Genomic DNA, 21,862 nt, shown 5'->3' on the forward strand with positions numbered 1-21,862 from the left:
TACTTGCTGTCCATATCCTACCAAGTCAGACCTACACTGTTCCAATATCCATTTCTCTGTTCTCAATTGTTGATGACTGATGATAACAACCAAACCTAACCCCCCCCCTCCACACCCCGGATTGTAAATAATGTAAATAATTCAATGTGATTATCTTGTGTGATGACTGTATTATGATGATAGTATATATCTGATAGTATATATCTGTATCATGAATCAATTTAAGTGGACCCCGACTTAAACAAGTTAAAAAACTTATTCGAGTGTTACCATTTAGTGGTCAATTGTACGGAATATGTACTTCACTGTGCAACCTACTAATAAAAGTCTCAATCAATCAATCAATCAATGTTCTTCTTCAATATACAACAAACTATTGAGTCTGAAATAAAGGGGAACTGCACTTTTTGGGGAATTGTGTCCATCATTTACAATCATTATGTAAGACAAGAACACATGTTTTTCTTTTTTTTATGCATTCTAACTCGTAAATAAACGTTAGCAAAAGTCAGCTAACAATAGAGCCAATGGGAGTCGCTCTATTCCGCCGATAAAGCGCTCTAAAAAACCTTTAAAAACCTACATCAACTAGGCCGGCAATCCTCACACAACACTCGGCGCCTCCTAAACATTATCCATTCGCCAAACTCCTCGACCCCGGAGGTGGTAGTATCCCTCGATGCGGAGAAAGCCTTTGACAGGGTTGAATGGGAATATCTATTTGAAGTGATGGGTCGGTTTGGTTTTAATGAGGATTTCATTCTCTGGGTTAAACTTTTGTACTCGTCCCCAGTAGCTTCGGTACGTACAAATAATACACTATCCGCCCCAATTTTTCTTAAAAGAGGCACTAGACAAGGTTGCCCGTTGTCTCCATTACTGTTTGCTATTGCGATAGAACCCCTTGCTCTTTGGCTGCGCGCGGAGGCAGGCTTTAAAGGTATCACCCGGTTGGACACGCTGCACAAAGTCTCGCTTTATGCGGATGACCTGCTCTTGTACATCTCGGACCCTGCTAGCTCGCTCCCGGTAATATTTGACATTCTGGAGCGGTTTGGCACACACTCGGGTTACAAACTTAACTACCAAAAAAGTGAGCTGTTTCCGATTAATTCCTTAGCTAAACAGTTACCACGATCTTTAGCGGCATTCAAATGGGCACATGACGGGATTCATTACTTGGGAATCCTTATTACTCCGGCTATGTCTGATATGCTCCGGGCAAATTTTTTACCTCTAATTGAAAAGATGGAGAAGAACTTTGCCCGCTGGTCTGTTTTACCACTATCTCTCGCTGGCCGGATCAATCTGATCAAGATGATCACTCTGCCTAAATTCCTCTACCTTTTTCAACATATCCCCATATTTATTACTAAATCGTTTTTCGATAAATTAGACAAATCAATATCCAAATTTTTATGGGGGGCCGGATCGGCCCGAATCCGCAAGTCGGTCCTACAATCCCCCAAATCTGAAGGAGGGCTTGCACTCCCCAATTTTAGACAATACTATTGGGCGGCTAACGTACAGAAACTCCTATACTGGATGGATGGAGGCTCTCAGACCCTCCCGGCCTGGGTATCCCTCGAAACGGCGATCCCACCCTCCTCATTGCACTCTTGCTTATGCTCATCACTCCCTTTCCCATTTAAAATTGAAGGCGCAAACACCATTGTATCGATCTCCATTAAAATATGGAACCAGCTACGTAAACACTTGGGTTTTCAGGGCCCATCTATATTGACCCCGCTACTTAAAAACCAATTATTTAAACCTTCCCGTACTGACCCCGCATTCATGACTTGGCACGATCATGGCATCACCACTGTGAAAGACCTCTATGCAGACGGAGTGTTCTCATCCTTCACTGAACTCTCTTCCAAATACGATTTGCCGAACTCCCACCTTTTTCGTTTTTTTCAGGCGAGGGACTTCGTAAAGAAACAGTTCCCACACTTTCCGAATCGTCCTCCGGAAACTCTTATAGATACATTGTTATCTTTGAGCCCTAATCATAAAAAATGTATCTCTGTGTTATATACCTCTTTAAGTTCAGTTGCTCCAAACTCTCTATCAGTGATAAGAGCCTCGTGGGAGAGCGATCTTAATACCAACATATCCGACCAACACTGGGACTCTGCCCTAAAACTGGTTCACTCCTCCTCAATATGTGCCCGCCATAGTCTCATCCAATGCAAAGTAATCCATAAAATTCATTACACTAACTCAAAACTATCCAAAATCTACCCCACTGTTAGCAATACCTGCAATAGATGCAAACAATCTCCGGCCGACCATATCCATATGTTCTGGTCCTGCTCTAAACTATGTTCCTTTTGGGAGGATATTTTTGACACGATCGGGAAAGCATACGGTCAAAACTTTCCCCCCAACCCATTATCAGCCATTTTTGGCGTATGCCCCGATAACATGTGCCCGGTATCATTAAAACGCGCTGTTGCTTTTACGACCTTGCTGGCCAGGCGATTGATTTTGTTTAATTGGAAGCTGGCTCGCCCCCCATCACACGGCCGTTGGATTAGAGAGGTTCTCTACAATCTAAAACTAGAAAAACTTAGGTTTTCGCTAAAAGGCTCGGCTCAAGCGTTTGAAAGCTCATGGAGTCCTTTCTTGCTGTATGTCAACTCTCTTGATTTATCCCCAGACGCAGATGAGGAATAATCTCCCTTTTATTTATTTTTATTATTTTAATTAAATTAAATTTTATTTTAATTTTATTTTCTCCCTTTCTCTCCTTTCAGCCTGTTTGTCTGTCTCTGGCCTCGTATGTGTGTGTGTATGTGAGGATGTCTGTCTTTGTCGTCTTACATGTTATATGATTGTGCCATATGTCCCTTGTTGGTGTGACCTGAGTGGGGTGGGAGGGTGGGTGGGGATTTGGGTTTTAAGGGAAAGGGTGTGAAGAATTTTCTGACTTTAAAATTGTACTGTTTCGACTTGCACTTTTTTCTGTATTTGAAAATGCCAACAAAAAAAGTTGGATTAAAAACCTACATCAACTTTTTATATACATGCTGTAAGTGTATAAAGTATGTAATGTAGTAACAGGCACATTCATAATAACTTAATATGTATGTATTTTGCTCATTTTAAGCATATGGCAGCGCATGAATTTCAAACACAACATTCGCTTTTCCCTTCAACAACAACAAACCTATAGTCATGGCAGACTTCAGGAGAGCCATCAAAGACTACTTTGGAACAGAATTATGATACAGAACCTTAATATAAGGAAGATGGGCTACAAACTTTAAAAGTTGTGTGCTCAGCTGTAGTGAGACACTAAACAAAGTGCTGAACAAGATATACACACTATGAAGACAATAACTCCACCACTTACTGTACAATGACTGCTCTCACTGAGGTGCTGACTGATGGGATGTTCATACCTTCCCGTTTAGATTAAGAATTTTCTTCTCGATTTATGGCCACATACTTTTATTATCCAGGTGATGGGAATGATTTATAATCTACAATGAACTATCATCATCTCAGTGGCGATGCAGCAGCTCACCGGCCCAATATGTCAATATAGCAGCATAAGCTAGTTACTTCTTTGTGATCATGGCGGCACTAAAAACAGTTTGTCTGCGTTAGCGCTTTTAATAACAATATCGCTAAGACTTGGTTGATATTCAGGTCGCAAGATGTAAAAGAAGTATTTTTGGCAGTTTCTGGATGTTTTTTTGGAGGGCTTTATGGGCGGAATAGTGTACTCTAATTAGCTGCATGTTAACCACCTCGTACATGCCGTATTTTACAACTTAGAATTCATGAAAAAAAGATACATATGTGTTTTTGACTTACATAAGAATTGTGAATGACAAGCAAAATTCCAAAAAAGTTCAGTTCCCTTTTAACAGTTCTTCTGGTTACTGCTATGAAGTGCACTCTCTTTAATTATGCCTATTCCTAGACATAAATTAATTCGAATAGTTGACTAAATATTTTGTTTTACAGGACATGAGAAGAAACCAAAGGCGCATTGCTGAACTAAATTCGACTATTCGAAAGTTGGAAGACCGAAATTCGTTACTGGTTGATGAGAGGAATGAACTGGTAAGTTCACTTATGACTTTCCTTCAGCTTTCTTTTCCCTCGCTAACTATCGTCCTTTTGCAGCTAAAGCGTGTGCGTGAGTCAGAGAAGCAGTGCAAGCCCCTGCTGGACAAGAACAAGCTGCTAAGTAAGAGGAATGATGAGCTTACTCTGACCATCCAGAAGCTGGAACAGAAAGCAAAGAGTCTAGCCAGGGAGAACCTTGAAATGGTCAGCATAAAGTCACACACGCATCCAGCATTCTTGTACTGTGTGTTAGTAGTGCCAGCAGTTACTACCATTTTGTTTGTGTCTGCAGAAGGAGAAGATTAGCTCGCACCCTCCACTAAAGAAGCCCAAGTCTCTGAATGACCTGGACCAAGCCCATGATGACCAGGAAATAGCCTTTCTCAAGCTTCAAGTCCTGGAGCAGCAGAGCATGATAGACGAGCTGGCGCGAGTATGTTGTTTTGTCTGTGTTGTTTACTACTTCGAGACGCCATATGACAATGTTTGCATGCTCCTTTTAGCATGACGGCATCCCATGTTAAGCATTAAAATAGATAAGAACTGTCAAATATGATTAAATCAGCATGTACTTGGCCATGACCTAGTGATTGTCAATGTCTTCTTTCTGGCACTAAATTGATTTTTCTCATTATTTGGTTTCAGGACAGAGAGAAGCTACTTAGAAAGAAAAGACATAAAAGGAGTTCCAGGCCAATAAAGGTAAACAGTAGATTCAACTAGAGGTGGAAAAATAATAGATTTTTAGATGCATCGCAATTCGGACATTGACGATTATCGATAATCTATTTATTTATTGTAAATAAAGTAATTCAGACAATTCTAAAATTTGGCTGACTGCAACGATCTTCTTACAAATGCACTGTTTGTAAAAGTTGCAAGTGATAAACGCTTATTTAGTGAAACGAAAAGAAATGTAAAATTCTATCAATATACATAAATTAAACATGGATCAATAATCAATTTTTAATCACATCATAGCTCCTGAATTGCGAGGTGCCCAAAGATTCCCACCTTTAATTTCAACACGCGTCATTTGTGTTCCCTTAAATTTTTCTAATGTGACTGTATGGCACGAACACATGACAACATGATATCGCCCTTTTGCACACAAAACGTCCCGCAAAACCGTTGCTTCAAAGGTGCAACAGACCTTCCAGTAACTTTGCTTCTTTACACAGACACTAAGCATTGTCATTTTCACACAGACGAACAGCTTAATTAGCGTCCGACGTGAAATAAAAAATACTTTTGACAATTGCTTTCAACACAACGGATACACTTTCACTCAGGCGTTGTGTCGCCTCTTTGACAGCTCTGATGCTACCTCCAAAGGCAGAACTTTGCACGGGAAAAAGGTGGAAAATACAAAAAAGGCTGGACGTTATTATACCAGATTTGCTGAGATTGACCATCGCGCTTGACCAGTGGCGGGCCGTGCGTTTCTCACCTAGGCCTTCAGTGATGTCCTACTTAGTCCGACTTCACCTCTCAAAATACCGTAATTTATGTCATCACATGGACACGGCTGGAGATACTATACCAGGGGTCGGCAACCTTTACCACTCAAAGAGCCATTTTGGCAAGTTTCACAAATTAAAGAAAATATTGGGAGCCACAAAAACAATTTTAAAATTTAAAATGAAAAACACCGCATACAAAGCTTAAATTGCTTTGTGCCATGTTAACCAGGGGTCTCTAACACACGCACCGGTACGCACTTTAATATGGAAATTTGACGTTAGTGCGGCCCGCAAGTTTTGAATGAATGGCGCTTGATAGCGTCATACTTGCCAACCCTCTCATTATTTCCGGGAGACTCCCGAATATCAGGACGTGATGGCGCTGCTTTTGGCACCCTCTACAGCCTGCCCAAACAGTGTACCTGCTCGACCACATGTAGAATGCAGCTTCAAGTTCAGCTTGCTCACGGAAGTGACAGCAAGGCGTACTAGGTCAGCAGCCACACAGCTTACACTGACGGTAGCCGTAGAAAACAACTTTAACACTGTTAGGTTACAAATATGCGCCACACTTTGAACCCACACCAAAAAAGAATGACAAACACATTTCTGGAGAACATCTGCACTGTAACACAACATAAACACAACACAACAAATACCCAGAATCTCATGCAGCACTAACTCTTCCGCTCAACCGACGCACGGAGGGGGGAGGGTTGATGTGTGGGGGGGTTTGGTGGTAGCGGGGGGTGCATAATCTAGACCGGAAGAGTTAGGGCTGTGGGGGATTCTGGGTATTGGTTGTGTTGTGTTTATGTTGTGTTACGGTGCGGATGTTCTCCAGAAATGTGTTTTTCATTCTTTTTTGGTGTGGGTTCACAGTGTGGCGCATATTTGTAACGTAACAGTGTTAAAGTTGTTTTATACAACTACCGTCAGTGTAAGCTGTGTGGCTGATGACTAAGTATGCTTTGCTGTCTCCTACGTGTGCAAGTAAAAGCTACATACAACATGTGGCTGGGCTGGCACACTGTTTGTAAATGCTATAGAGGACAATTACTGCAGTGCAATTAGGGCACGCCCTTAATGTAGTAATTAGAGTGAAAATAGGATTATATTTGCCCTGGGAGTTTTCTAGGAGAGGCACTGAGATACATAAGTCTCCTGGGAAAATCGGGGGGTCGGCAAGTATGCACCTGAGCCGTATCAGAGTGGTCAAAGAGCCGCATGCGGCTCCGAAGCCGCGGGTTGCCGACCCCTGTACTATACAGAAACCCACTTGCACACTTCTGGTCATTGAATGCCCTCAACAGTGTACAAAACGATCTATTTTTCGGCATATTTAACATTCAAAAAACCAGCTTCAGCAATTAAAACATATCTTACGTGGTACTGTCAAAATTAATATAATTGTATAAAACAAATGAAACATGAAAAAATTAAGAAATAAAATATTTGAACTCACAATTTGTAGCACCCATTCGACGCCGTATAAGACAGTGGTACCGCTCGTAGTCGGTAGTTGGTCATAGTCGGTTGAGTCGTGTGAAAGTCGCGGGCAAACCATTTCACCACCAGAATAGCTTCCGGTGTCGGCCGACCTCGTCTCACAAGATGTAGTTTCTCTTAAGTATCCTTCTAGAAAATGGCCTTGCAAATATATATCTGCCACCTAATCAACATTTTGCTCTCCTTCTTTGTGAGTACCGGTGAGTTTTCTGTGGCTTTCTATGGCTCGTATGGCTCCGGTGCCACTTCTTGTTTTCGTAACTTGTGATTGGATACTCACTTGGGACTCCCAAGTGAGAATCCAATCACAGGACGCGTAAATGTCAGGGCCAGTTAGAAGGCCTTACTGACAACAACTCATGATCTGATAGGCTATGGCAACTGTCTACCACCTGTATGTGCCCGTTCACTTCCAGTGCACAGACGCCTGCATTGTTGATTCTGAAGGCTCCCGGCAGATTTCGTACAGCATAGCAACATAAGCTAGCTGAATTCTGATTGGATACAAACTCTAACCTTAAAACAACAGCACTGGAATGCGCATAGTATGACATAAAGAGAATACGAGTACTTTTAGATATTTAGGTAAAGTAAATAAAAAAATACTTTTATCTTTAATTATGATCATGATTTCTGGTTATGTTACGCCAGCAGAGAAGGCCTTGCTGGCCCTGACCGTGTGCTTGACACCTAAAAAGAGTGTAATGTGACAAAAAGTCCATGCTGGAGAAATACCTTCACTGGCCACATAGGTGCAACTGGACCATCTAATGAAATGTAATACAAATAAAAAGCTCACTTTTGTTGTTTGCAGTGTTGTAGTTACTTTCTGTTTTTTATGTATTTTTAAAATTTTAGTCATGATGTGTAAGAAATATGGCGTGAAATGTCCCTCCCTGCAGAGACACATTGTAGTAGACACCTTTTTTGGGTACGATGAAGAGTCTATGGACTCCGAAACATCCTCCGTGGCCTCTTTCCGGATGGATAGGACACCCGCTACTCCAGATGAAGACCTGGAGGCGGTAAGAATTCTCTCTTCTCTATCCCTTTTACACTAATTACTCAAACCTCAAATCTGATTTATTTTATGCTGATGATTTTTGTTAGGGCCTAGCCAGTGAAGAGTCCGAGCTGCGGTTCCGTCAGCTGACCAAGGAGTACCAGGCCTTACAGCGAGCTTACGCTCTGCTGCAAGAACAGAAGGGAGGCATACTGGATGCTGAGATGGAAGCCAAGGTACACAAACTGGGACACAAATCCTAATTTTTAGCTATACAAAGTAGTTTTACTCAAATGTCGATTACGGGAGGCTGCAGATTGAACCCTGATGCGCTCACATGTTTGAGGGATATAGTAGGACATCATATGATGGTCATCACTGAGATTGCCATCCTGTCTGTAGATGCACTACATCAATTAATGCAATAGCAACTAATGTACAGTATGTTGGTGTTTTCCAGTGAAAACCATAAAAAAGGCTTTTTGGTATTTTAATTTGAAGAAACCTATGAGACACAATCATACCTTTGATAGATGTTTGCTTCATGGGATTAAATCTACAGTGAGTTATTTTAATGCAGAAAGCCACACAAAGTCAAACGTTGACTGCACAACACTAGGTATGCCTCCACTATCAAAGCATTCATATACAGTATGTTATTCCACACCAGAACTCTTTATTCAAATGTATTTCTCCTTTTATTCTTCTGTAGAGTTTTTCGTCCACGTCCTCCTTCCACATTTTCCCTGCGATTCACACTGTTCCAACTTGAAAATATTCAGCTCATTCAGGAATCGCGGAATCTCCATCGACAATTTTTCAAAATTCCCAGGTTACCCAAAATTCCCAGTTTTCCGGGAAATGTTTCTTATTCTAAATGAATGGGCCATTTTTCACACTTCCACAATTCCCACATTTTTCAACATATTCAAACCATTTAACCATTTATTTTACCATATTCCTCCCCTCCTATAAAGTCAAACAAATGAAAATGTTTCCAAGTTAAAACATTTTCCAGTAATTCCTAGTATTACCGGTTTTCAAAATCCTATTTCCACCCTTTTTTCTTTTGAAAACTCTTTCCACATTTTCCAACACATTAAATCGTTCCACCATCAAAGCATTCCTTAGTCAGAACAATAAATTAAGATATTTTTTAAACCGGAAAAATTCCAGTTTTTTCTAGAAATTCCAGGAATTTTGTAAAACTATTTCCCAAATATAAAACTTTACTACTTCAACATTTCTAGACAGTTTCCCAAAAAATTTACACCAACCAACTAAGCTCATTTAGGGCAATTATGCTATTTTCCATATTCTGAAAATTCCCATTTATCCCAGACATTCCCAAATTTCCAGAATATTCCCATTCAAATGATTAGACATTCTTTCTATGTTCCACAATTTCCACATTTCCCAACCGATTCCAACCAATCCACCATCAACACATTCTGGACGTTCAAACTAACACTTTGTCAAGTTCCTTTTATATTAGCATTTTAGCTAATTGTGTATATTTTAACCCGATGAATTATGGATTCTGTTACTTAGTACCATATTGGAAGCATGTACTGTAACATTTTATACTGACATTTATTTTATAAATATACACTCATTATAAAAAAATATATATTTATATAGCTCTTTTCTTTCGTGACTCAAAGCGCTTTACATAGTGAAACCCAATATCTAAGTTACATTTAAACCAGTGATTATGTTGGTTTTAAAATAATGGATTTTGTTACTTGGCACCATCTAAAAAGTATGCTAGCTGTTCGCATGTTTGCATACTAATGTCATCATGCAACATTTTATGCTAGCATTTCAGGTAATTATGTATGTTTTAACCTAATAATAATGAATTTCATTACTTGACGCCATCTTAGATGTATGTTAGCACATCGACATTAGCATGCTAACAGGTAAACAGCTAATGTTTTAGGCAAGCATTTTAGCTAACTTTGTACCTTTTAAACCTAATAATCATGGATACCGTTACTTGCCGTCATCTTAGAAGTATGCTAGCTGTTCCCCTGCTAATGTTAGCATACTATGTCAGCATGCTAGCATTTTAGCTATTTTTGTGTGTTTTTTTCTTACTTGGCGCCATGTTAAAGTTATGCTAGCTGTTCCCCTGCTAATGTTACAATAATATGTTAGCATGCCAACATTTTAGCTAATTTTGTGCATTTTCTTTCTTACTTTGCGCCATGTTAGAAATACGCTAGCTGTTTACCTGTTAGCATGCTAACTTTTGATGCAAGCATTTGAGCTAATGTTATATATTTAGAGCACTTTGTACCCTTTTGAAGTATCATAACTTATATTTATACCAACATTTATTATTTCAGGATTCATACTCCCTTTCGGTAAAGCTTCTGCTCTTTACGTTTCAAACCATTTTTAACCTTTAAACTATTTCAACATTCAAACCATTTTACATCCCACGAGCACTTCAGTTCAGTGTCAGCTCTTCAACATTCAAAACATTTCTTGACTATTTCTACATTCTATGGAGCATTCACACTAGTTGCTTCATCTAGTTTAACAATCTAATTTGAAAACGCTGTTTCTAATAATGTGGTTATCTTGTTTAGCTAAACAGGGCCAACATATGTATTATAAAAATCTCTGTGTGACGCAATGCTATTCAGCACCACTACCAACAACAAGCATACTGAATTTATACTGTTTTGATAGAAAAGAGACATGTATCACAAATTCTGGTCTCTGCTGATGTTTCAGGCTCAGGAGCATATCCAAGCAGACATACTCAGGTACAAGGCCAAAATAGAGGACTTGGAGAGGGAGCTGACCTTGAAGGGTCAGGTAGGACACACGCAATCACACACGTATAAGTGCACAGATGACATTACACATAATGTTTGTTGTTTTACTTTGTACACTTTGTCTTGAAAGTGAACTTTTATGGATCTAAAATTGTTGTGATTTGATCATCTTAGGTAGTGGATTTGTTGATTTCGAAAATCAATTTTCTACAATTTTGCCTAACATAATTTGCATCAAGGGGGAACAGCTCTTTTTTTTATTGTATTTTGTCTATCATTCACAATTCCTATGTAAGACAAGCACACATATGTTTTTCTTTTTTCTATGCAGTCTAACTTGTAAATAAATGCACGCAAAATTCAGCTAACATTGGAGCTCATGGGATTCGCTCTATTCCGCCTATACAACGCTCCAAAAACCTCCAAAAACCTCCATCAATGTTTAATACACATGCTGTAAAGTATATATGTAATATCATATTTATAAAAACATGTAATATTTACATGTGCTGGTCATTTTAAGCATAACGTTCTCTATTTCCTTGAACAATAACAACTATTACTACTCATGGCAAACTTCATGAGATCCAACTACTTTGGGACAAATAATGATCCAGGACCTTTTTAATATTCGAGCCTGAATATAAGGAGGATGAGCTTCAAGTTTTAGAAGCTGTGTGATAAAAAGGGTCCAGCAGGTTGCACTTTTGCTAAGTGCTAAACAAGAAATACAAACTACGAACATATACAATCATTTACTGTACAATGTTTGCTCTCACTGGGATGCAGACTGATGGGATGTTAATTTATTCCCATTTAAATGAAAAATTAATTATAATCCTCATGCTGGTAAAAAAAAAAAAAAAAGTCGACACAAACAAAGGGGTTTTCGTGTCCTTCTCGCCATCTCCGGGTCTGTGTTGAATGTCAATGTTGGCCAATTTGGCAGCTACTTCTACTACTACTATGGCCGTTCCTGTCGCATGCGACAAACTGCTTCCCGTCTTAAGCGTCTCTCTTCCAAGAATGACTTGTATGCCTCTTGAGAGACTCTGCAGCCATTGTTAATTGCTGCACGCCAGTTGGATCTTTCACTTGCAAGAGCCTCCCAGTTGTCAATGTAGATGGAGAAATATTTAAGGTCCCTCTTGATTATGTGTTTAAAACGTAGGTGGGGACGTCCTTGTTTGCGTGGACCATTGGTTAGTTCGTCATAAAATAAGAGTTTAGGGAGGCGAGCGTCATCCATACGATGAATGTGCGTTAGCGAAGAGTTGTGTACAGGTCACTGGAGCCTTTTTTCTGTAGTACGAGTGACTTGGTGACATGGTCCTTCCAAAAAACGCCCAGTATGGAAGGAAGGCAGCGGAAGTGAAATGCATTAAGGCGATGTTCGTTCCTGCGGTATGTTGTCCATGACCCAGATGCGTATAGTAGTGTACTAAGTACACATGTGTGGTATGCACGTACTTTGAGGAGCAAGGACAGGTTCTTGTTGTGCCAGACACGCTTTCTCAATTTGACGATGCCCTTCCAATGCGCATGTCAAGTTCTGCATCAAGGTTTTTGGTGTTGGGAACTGTGAATCCCAGGTAGGTGAATTTGTCCACCACACATAGAGGTGTGTTGGAGATGGAGATAGCAGGCTTTAGGGTTGCAGGTTGGGCAAGGACAACTGTCTTTTTTAAGCTAATTTGCAGGCCGAACTCTTGACATGCACAGTCAAAAGATGTGCAGAGCAGTTGTAGTTCAGCCTCTGAGTGGGTGGCAAAGGCAGCATCATCAGCATAAAGCAGTTCATGCTTACACATGACTTACTTTGGTCTTAGCCCGCAGTCTGGATAAATTAAAAAGTTTTCCTGAGCTGTGGGTATGTAAGAGGATGCCAGAGTCTTCGGGGAAAGTGCAACATAGTAAGAGGGTAGGAGCAAGAACACAACACTGCATCACCCCACAGCTCATCTGGAATTTGTCAAAGTGAGTGCCTTAAAATTGTACCTTTGCCTTCATGCCATCATGAAATTCAGTAATCATCATCAGCAGTTTAGGGGGGCAGCCAAGTCTTTGCAGGACAATGACGAGTCCAGATTGGCTGAGATAGTCAAAGGCCTTAGTCAAGTCCACAAATACCAAAAACCGAGGTTTTTGTTATTCAATGAACTTTTCCTGTCAAATTGTCGAACACAGAACACCATGTCTACTGTGGAGCGTCCGGTTCGAAACCCACACTGGCTTTCAGGGAGGATACAGTCTGCAAGTACTTGTAGTCGTGGTAGAACAGTTCGAGCAAATATCTTTCCGGCAACACTGAGCAGATATATTCCTCTGTAGTTGTTACAGTCTGGATGGTCCCTTTTGTTTTTATAGATGGTGATGATGTTAGCATCTCGAAAGACATCTGGGAGGTATCCACTGTTCCAGCAAGACACAAACAGATGGCGTAAAACAGAGGCGAGTGGATCCCCACCTGCCTTAAAAACCTCAGAAGGGAGGCCATCAGCTCCGGGAGACTTTTTGTTTTTAAGGGCGTTTCTGGCAGATTTGACATCCTCAATGGTGATGTCAGCATCCAGCAGCAGTTATTGCCAGTGTGTTGGCTATGACAGGCTGTCCATAGAGAATGCTATAAGGCTCAGCCCAACGTGTCAGATGAGATTCCAGATCAGTCAGGAATTCACCAGCTAGAGAACGGAGGGGAGAGGACTTTTTGGGGACTGGGCCTAAATATTCTTTCAGGTCACCTCTGATGTTGCCACTGGATGCACATGACTCGATACGATCACATAGTGTGTTCCAGTAGTCTTGCATGGCAGTACGAGTGGCCTATTGGACATTGCGACATGCCGGCTTCCATGCTGCCTTATTTGAGCGAGTGTTATGCTGCAAACAGGACAGTCTGGCTGAGCCCTTTGGGGCAATTGCTGGTGGTAGCAGGCTGGCATGAGTCTTGAACCAGTCTGGCTGTGAGCTGGATAGCTTTCCAAAGGTGGAGAATGCAGCTTTCGTGGTGATAGAGTGGAAGTGCTGCCAGGCAGAGGTGATGTCCGTAGGTGAGAGGGATGGGTCAGTGTTATCTGCATGCGGTTATCTGCATGCTGTATGAGGCGGCATAGCCAGACACAAGTACTTATTGGTGCAGGCGAGGTGTGGGCGTGGCTTTATTGGGGTCAATCTTAGTTTGCAGCGTACAAGGGCGTGATCAATGTCACAGTCTGCTGAATGCAGTGATTGGCAATGTGTTACATCTTTTAAGTGCTCACGCTTCACCAGCACATGGTCAAGTTGGTGCCAGCGTTTAAAACGAGGGTGACACCAGCTGACTTTGGAGGAGTTTGAGCCCAGAAAGAAGGAATTGGGGATACAGAGTTGGTGTGTGCTGCAGAGTTCCAGCAGACGTTGTCCATTGTCATTCATGTTGCCATGACCATGGACTCCCAGGATGTCAGGCTGGTTGCTAGCACACGCAAAGCTGATCTACTAAGGGGATTGATTATATTGCATCTCTTAAGTGAGCAAAATACTGAGCCTAATACATTTAGTGTCTTCATGAATATGCAGATTAGAATATATGCTTATCATCAGAACACCCAGAATACTGGAATGCGAAGATGCAACTATAATCATTCATTCTATCCAGGCTAAAACTGCTGTGTGGGCGCTATTTTGTGCCTTCATTTAGCACATTTGAAATCTACTGGTATATGCAAACTGACACAGCTTACACATGGCTGTGAGAAAGAAGGTGGTCGCTCTGCAAAGACAGACAATGGACAGAAAGTATTTTGTCCTAAGTGTGTGTGTCAACATATTTGGACTGTCAGAAAAGAAAAAATATTAGACATATTGTCTGTTCAGCACTATCATTTTATAATGTTATAGCTGCTGGGTGACTTAAGGGGCTGATTAAAACATATTCGACTGATAAGTTTTGGTGTTTGCTGCCGCTTTTTAAAATGTTGTTAATTTTTTCATTTAGGAAGTGTATTATTATAATATATATCTCCTATTTGAAAAACAACAATATGCATTTGCTTGCGTTGGGATCATTACAGACACATGGATGCGCTGCTGTGTTGTGATAGTCCACCACTTACCTGCAGAGCGTGCGTCGTGAGCTAAAAATTGTTTGTTGTCTTGTTTGTGATTCTGTATTGCAGGTGTTACAGATTATAGATGTGTGCTGCTCGTTCAAAAACTTCACACACAGGTTGGAGGGAATAAAAACATGAATGTAGAGGGAAATTAATGTTTCCATGGCCACAGCCAGTATTACGCACAAAATCCTTGTTTAAATATGGTGGTCTTTACTAGTTTTCAATTGCACACAAAGTCTTAGTACATCACATGTAACATGCCTATAAGCAATTTTTACAGTTTGCACATGCTGCTTAGTGCGTGGTATTTGGATAGATCAGTCGATAAGGCCATTATGTATTTTCGTAATTGACCTTTTGTTCTGTACGGTTAGGGACTGTAGTCTGCTTTTGTAAATCATTTTCCCATTCCTCCACACAATCATTTAGATATGGCAACACGAGTGAACAGGAAAGCGTGTGGAGTGGAGTTTTTGCTGTTGTTGCTGTGTTCGGTATTGAATTGTTTATCACTTTGTCGTATGTTTTAAATCTGAAATTTGTAGCTCAATTTATCATACATGATGACACCTCAAAAGTTGCTTTCATACACCCTGTCGACACCATCTATTTGTATTTGTGCTTGAGTGTCGTTTCTTTAATTGCCAAATAACATTATTTTGTTGTTGTTTTTAAGTTCAATGTTCAAAGTCTGTATATTAAACCATGTTTTTTGTATTAATTTCTACTGTACACTAGTAAAGGGATTCAAATGGCCCTATTCCTGGGTGGCTCTCACGTGTGAGGAAGGTGGGGGGTTAATCATTTTGTAATGCAGTCTGCTGTTAATTATGGAAAGCACCACTTTACATTGCAACAGGCACTGTAGTCATAGTTGGAATTGTCACATAACATATTTTAAGATATTAAATACTCTACTGCCATCTGTGCACTCCCCAATGTGTCACGTTTCATGTGTCAGGTAAATTACGATGAATGGGGCCATATGAATCCCTTTCCTACTGTAATTGTTTGCCTTAGCAACCGTGTAATTCTCTCATGAGCAAAATACAATACTGTCTTCAAGTAATACTAACTTTTAGTCTTCCGTGGCCTTACAAATGTAATTTATACAGTATTTAGTGTAAAAGATGTTAGTCGCAATATTGACTTCTGGGATACGTCTCTAACTACATTGAAGCATGATTTTACATGCTCTCTTAACTAAAGAATTGTCAAACTATGTAATCAGCGAGGACACGATTAGTCTTTATCTTTATGACATTTGTCCAAGATGTTATGAAATCAAAGAAAATCTGAAATCAAATTATTTCTGAGCAAGACTTCTATTTATTTTTAATGATATGTGGGCTTTCTGCTCCTTTTCATCTGGAAGGATTTTGCATTAACTGTCTTTATTCTACCATAGGATTCCAAATGGGTGGAGGAGAAGCAGCTGTTTTTACGAAGAAATCAGGAACTTTACGAGAAGGTTGGATTTAAGCATGTTAATTATTATTTCAATTATATAATGTAAATCATACAGTATGTATGAGGTATTTTGGGAATGTGTACCCTTTACTGTCCAATACAATGAATTAAAATATGTGAACGTTTTTGGGTATCATCATCAGTCATTTAAAGTGACTTTCACTTGTTTTTCATCCAGTTGGAGAAGATGGAGTTGGAGTTTAATCGAAGCCAGGAGGAGCTCCAAGACTCTAGAGACCAGAATGAACTGTTAGAATTCAGAATCCTGGAATTAGAGGTGAGCCACACAAACATTACAAAATCCATAATTCTATGTCGCAATGTTTTCTTTCAATGTTCATTTAGTTTAGTCTTTATTTGAAGGGACAATGTACAGAAACATTAAGCTCAAAGACAGATATGTTCTGTACCAGATTATAGCTAAATAGCCCATTTATTGAGCTTGTGCCTGTACGTTCTTCTTGGCAATGTGACATTTTGTTTGTATCACTTTATTTTGCACTTAGGCTTATGCTTTATCTATGGTCAATAAAAAAACACAAATGAGTGATGACAATTGCTGTTGCAGGAACGAGAGCGGAGGTCACCTCCTTTCAACCACCTTAGGATGCATCCCTTCTCTGAGGGAGTCAGTGCACTGCAGATCTACTGTATGAAGGAAGGGGTCAAGGTATGGAATGCTGTAAAATAAAATGTGTGAAATCATCCAGGTTGTTATCTCAGAGCATTGAATCGATTACAACTGGACGCCGTTTCGACCCTCATCCGAGCAGGCGTCATCAGTTCATGCTCAAAAGACTTGATAGGCCAGCGCTCGTCTGAGGGGATGGTGTTGGATCCAAGTATCAAGTACTGAAGCACCCTCCAATGCCGACGATTGGTGTCACTCTTCCGTGGTACAAAAACCACAGTTAGCGTACCCGGAGTGAGACTTTTGCTAGCCAACTTTTGTTAGTATTCCATTCAGTTCTAACAATGGCCATTGGGAACCCCTGAAATCCAAAGTCGCTGTATTATGTTTATTGAATCTTTTAGGAAGTGATGAAAGAACAGCATTGAGAGATAAGTGGTGTCGCACCCGCAGACCTGGAATCTGTTCATACATGTTTTTTGTTTTTTTTTAACTTTGGTTAAGATGGCCTCCCTCACTCCCCTTTGGAACCATCTGTCTTCTCTATCCAGAATATGTAAATTTTTGTCCACAAAAAAGTGCTGTTTCACTTCGCAGTGCAAGCACACAGCTGAGTCTTGACTTGATGACTTTGTTCATCTGTGTTGTGACATGTGTTTGCTCAGTGGATAAATCAGTGCATTCCTCACTGCACTGGACAGCATACACCAGACTATTGTTATCTAAAATTACAGACAGACAGCTGTTTCAGTAGTGTTATGTAATTGCTACAGCAATGCAGTCTCTATCATAGTTATTGTAGTGGTCGAATATGATCTTATCACAGCCTGAGGATACAGACTGAGCAATGTCGCGTAATGACCTGTACTCTACATCGGGTGTTATGCACTGGTCTCATTCAGCCAGTAGTGTTGATGGTACTCATCTTGGGAAGTGTTATCCCAATGATTTTGCAGCCCCTTTAACCACTCGCTGGAGTGTCTGCGGATTAAGCTTAGTGCAGCTCAAAAACCACACCGACAAATGGCTAATGGCACAATTTTAAAAGAGGAATTTTGGTACATTTCAGTGTCCTCAGAAAGAAACATTTTTATTGGGCCTCTCCTACAGTGAAAGCAGTGTGATTGCCCCAGGAAAGCTCGTTTGTCACAGTCACCACGCCCAGAAATTTACAACCTAGATTTTCTTGATCTTAAGGCCCACATGGTTGATACACCCTGGATACCAACTGCATCTGAATAAATCTAATGGCGTGACCCCAGGATCCAGAGACAGAAGGCGGCATGTCAGTCAAATAAAAATGAAAAAATTAATAGAGAGCAAAAAAACGGCAGAAACAAAAGGCGAGTGTAAGACATGTAACAGCAGCAGAGTAACACATAAACACTGACAAAAAGGCAATAATCCAGCGCGGGCAAGGAGAAATAGCTGAACTTAAATAGACTTGATTAGAAATAGAAAAGAGGTGTGCTGGCAGGAAACTAAACTGAAAATGAAGGTGACAGGGAGTCCAGCAAAAAGTAAAAACAAAACAATTCCTCATGAATTGAGTTTTTCATTTTTTTGTATCCAGGTGAGTAATTGTGGGCTCTGTACCGAGGATGTCGTTGTGGCTTGTACAGCCCTTTGAGACACTTGTGATTTAGGGCTATATAAATAAACATTGATTGATTGATTGATAATTGCGTTGCGGAAGGGTTAATGGCTCCAAAGATTCATTGATTAAATCAGGTTAACTTCAATAGAGAAAAACTTTGATTTATATTTTGTTGCTTCAATGTTTCGTTTCATGAATTAATTAATTAAGGAAAGTCCGCAAGAATGCTCCAAATTAGCGCACATGAGAGCGCTGCATCTAATTTGGTGTAGATCATGTTGCGGGTGATGTGGCCTGCAGCACAGTGCCAATGGAGATAGTTTAAAGAAGAGGGGGAAGGACAGCCAAGGGCCCAAAGAAGACCAAATAAGCTGTCAAAGGTGTTGCGATCATTTCATACTGAAAAAGACAGACATTGGGGTGAAATGTTTGCAATTTCAAATGGAGCTGGCATTTCACAATAGCACTACACTGATGATGCAGCACATTACAACAAAACATCCTGCATATTTAAGAGTAGCATACAAGCAGAAACAAGGTAAAAGTCTATGTTGGTAACTGGCGTCATTTTATATTTTAGACTTGCATAACAGATGTTTTATTCAATCGCATGCGGGAAAGTGAGGACATGTTGGCATGCATCTACAGTTTGCTAACCAGTTTTTTGTCCAACAATCCAAAAACACCACTACTCCAATTAATACCTTCTCAAATGTGTTAAATACATTCTCACTAATTTTCTCATACTTTATCAGTCTTTTTAATTGTCTTTTTAGGCTAAAAGTATCTTTGAAAACTTTTTAACTTATAATTTTTTATATAAAGGTGATATAAAGTAATGCCTCAATGGATACATTTTGTATAATTTTAATGGTGCGTGCATTTATAAAATAAAGAATTAAGGTCATTAGAAAAATCCTTGTTTATTTCAACTACTTTTCTTAAAATATGCACTGAGGCTATAACCTTTGTTTTATTTAATTACTCAATTAATCAAACAAATGAATTGATAAATTACTCAATTTCTAAAATATTGGTAGCTGTTGCCCTATACGGTTATTTCTCAGTTGTAATTTGTTTTTTGTCTTGCCTCAGTTTTGTTGTGTTGAGCAACAAATGTAAACTTTATCAACATGCTCGTGAGTGAAAAGGTCTCTTCTAGATGCTGCTGTTGCTGTACATGGAATTGTGTAATCTCTCTTTTACATGCTCCATTCTTAAAAGAATCTCACCACAAGCAAAATGTCATTTTGTAAAAAATGTCATGTGTTTCTTTCACAGGATGTGTGCATACCAGATCTTATCAAGCTTTTAGATATCCTTGGAGACAACGGGGTAATTCATGTTACACAATAACACACCTTGACCATACAATATATGCATATGAAATGTAGTTATGTTTTTTTTTTTTTTAAGAATTTAAGAAACGAGGAGCAAGTGGCGATAATTCAGGCTAGCACAGTTTTGTCATTAGCAGAAAAGGTATGTTTTTTGGTCTTAATTAGTTTGATACTTGAGTTCTTATTACACTTAAGGTTCTTATTTGTCGCCCTCTAGTGGATTCGACAGATAGAGGGTACAGAGGCAGCGTTGCATCAGAAAATGATGGATCTGGAAATAGAGATGGTGAGTAACACTCAGCAAAAAATAAGATTGAGGGGCATTTTAAAAAGAGATTGTAACTTTTGACCTACACTCTGTACAGGAAATGTTCTGTAAACAGAAAGGATACTTGGAGGAAGAGCTGGACTACAGAAAACAAGCCCTGGACCAGGCCTACATGGTATCCAAGCACTATGAGATAACTATGTTAATGTTAAGAAGAGGCAAGGCAGGATATGGTTTGGTACTGTTGCAAATTCCAAATTCTCTGAGTGGAAGTGGACATCATTCAAACACGGAAACTTCTTGTTCAAAGATAAATAAAAATATTGCAAAAAAATATATAGTGTATACGGTAGTAGTAAAAAAAATTAAAAAAAAGTCTGCTCACCAGTCTACTTTCTGCTCTAAACATCTCTGTTGTCCTCTAGCATTGTCCAGCCATTGTTATTACCCTGTTTGGTCCCACTTTCTGCATTTTGTCACATGAGCCAATGTTTTCTCGCTCCTAGGTAGTGTTATGAGACTCCGCATACAAGGTCTTATTGTCAAATTCTGAAGACCCTCAATGAATGCTGTCTTACCAGGTTGAGCTGAATTTTGGCTATGTATATGTCACCTATACAGTTATTTTCTCCAGGATCCTCAAAAATCTAAATATCTGGCCAGCATCAAGCTGAAAAGCCTGACCTCCTCATGACACGTTGTTTTTAACTCATTTGTAACCTAAAGATTACTTTCGCTCTGTTAGTTTATAAAGTATGTTGCATTTCATGATTATCAATAATGTACGGTATGTGTTATTTCATCAGTATACAGTATGTGCTTTGCGTCACTCATTAGGTATTATACTGATTACTTTCCTATTGCTTACAATTATTTACCCAAATGTATTGATTATGGATTTTGAAATTGCATGAACAAACATGTCAGGAAAAGCTAGGGAAAGATCAAATATCTAACAGTACATACCAATCACAACCTACCTGAGATCGGTAGGTTGTGAGTTCAAACCCCAGCTGAGTCATACCAAAGACTATGAAACTGGGACCCATTACCTCCCTGCTTGGCACTCAGCATCAAGGGTTGGATTTGGGGGTTAAATCACCAAATGATTCCCGGGCGCCGTCACCACTGCTGCTCACTGCTCCCCTGTGGGGATGGGTCAAATGAAGAGGATAATTTCACCGCACCTAGTGTGTGTGTGTGACAATCATTGGCACTTTAACTTTAACTATGTATTAAGATTACAGTTCGCTTAATTTTTTGGTACCATTCTTTTGAAGGAAAACAATTGACCAATTTTTTTGGTAAATTTTTTTAAGGAAACATAAAAAAACGCAAACTCTTGGCAGGTAAATCTTAAATAAATACAATAATGTATTAAAAAAATAATTATGATCCATCCATTTTCTACCGCGTGTCCCTTTCGGGGCTGCGGGGGGTGCTGGAGCCTTTTTCAGCTGCATTCGGGTGGAAGGCGGGGTACACCCTGGACAAGTCGCCACCTCATCGCAGGGCCAACACAGATAGACAGACAACATTCACACACTAGGGCCAAAGAAATATGATGTACTATACCATATTTACAGGACACTTTAAAAGTTGCGCAAGCTCT

The 21,862-nt window shown here is 39.8% G+C and overlaps 1 protein-coding gene across 2 annotated transcripts in view; it reads left to right on the top strand.

Annotated features, from left to right (window-relative positions):
- Window positions 1–21,862, top strand: part of jakmip2 (janus kinase and microtubule interacting protein 2) — an 83,503-nt gene that overhangs the window by 51,120 nt on the left and 10,521 nt on the right. For both annotated transcript variants that reach the window (XM_062048704.1, XM_062048705.1), the window contains exons 7-20: window positions 3,982–4,080; window positions 4,144–4,290; window positions 4,379–4,519; window positions 4,732–4,788; window positions 7,961–8,083; window positions 8,169–8,297; window positions 10,807–10,890; window positions 16,353–16,415; window positions 16,593–16,691; window positions 16,983–17,084; window positions 19,924–19,977; window positions 20,059–20,124; window positions 20,200–20,268; window positions 20,348–20,425. In XM_062048704.1, coding sequence (XP_061904688.1) covers window positions 3,982–4,080; window positions 4,144–4,290; window positions 4,379–4,519; window positions 4,732–4,788; window positions 7,961–8,083; window positions 8,169–8,297; window positions 10,807–10,890; window positions 16,353–16,415; window positions 16,593–16,691; window positions 16,983–17,084; window positions 19,924–19,977; window positions 20,059–20,124; window positions 20,200–20,268; window positions 20,348–20,425 — 1,311 coding nt within the window. The remainder of the gene's footprint in view (window positions 1–3,981; window positions 4,081–4,143; window positions 4,291–4,378; window positions 4,520–4,731; window positions 4,789–7,960; window positions 8,084–8,168; window positions 8,298–10,806; window positions 10,891–16,352; window positions 16,416–16,592; window positions 16,692–16,982; window positions 17,085–19,923; window positions 19,978–20,058; window positions 20,125–20,199; window positions 20,269–20,347; window positions 20,426–21,862) is intronic.

This window comes from Entelurus aequoreus, linkage group LG05 (assembly GCF_033978785.1).
Source record: "Entelurus aequoreus isolate RoL-2023_Sb linkage group LG05, RoL_Eaeq_v1.1, whole genome shotgun sequence".
Taxonomy (NCBI): domain Eukaryota; kingdom Metazoa; phylum Chordata; class Actinopteri; order Syngnathiformes; family Syngnathidae; genus Entelurus; species Entelurus aequoreus.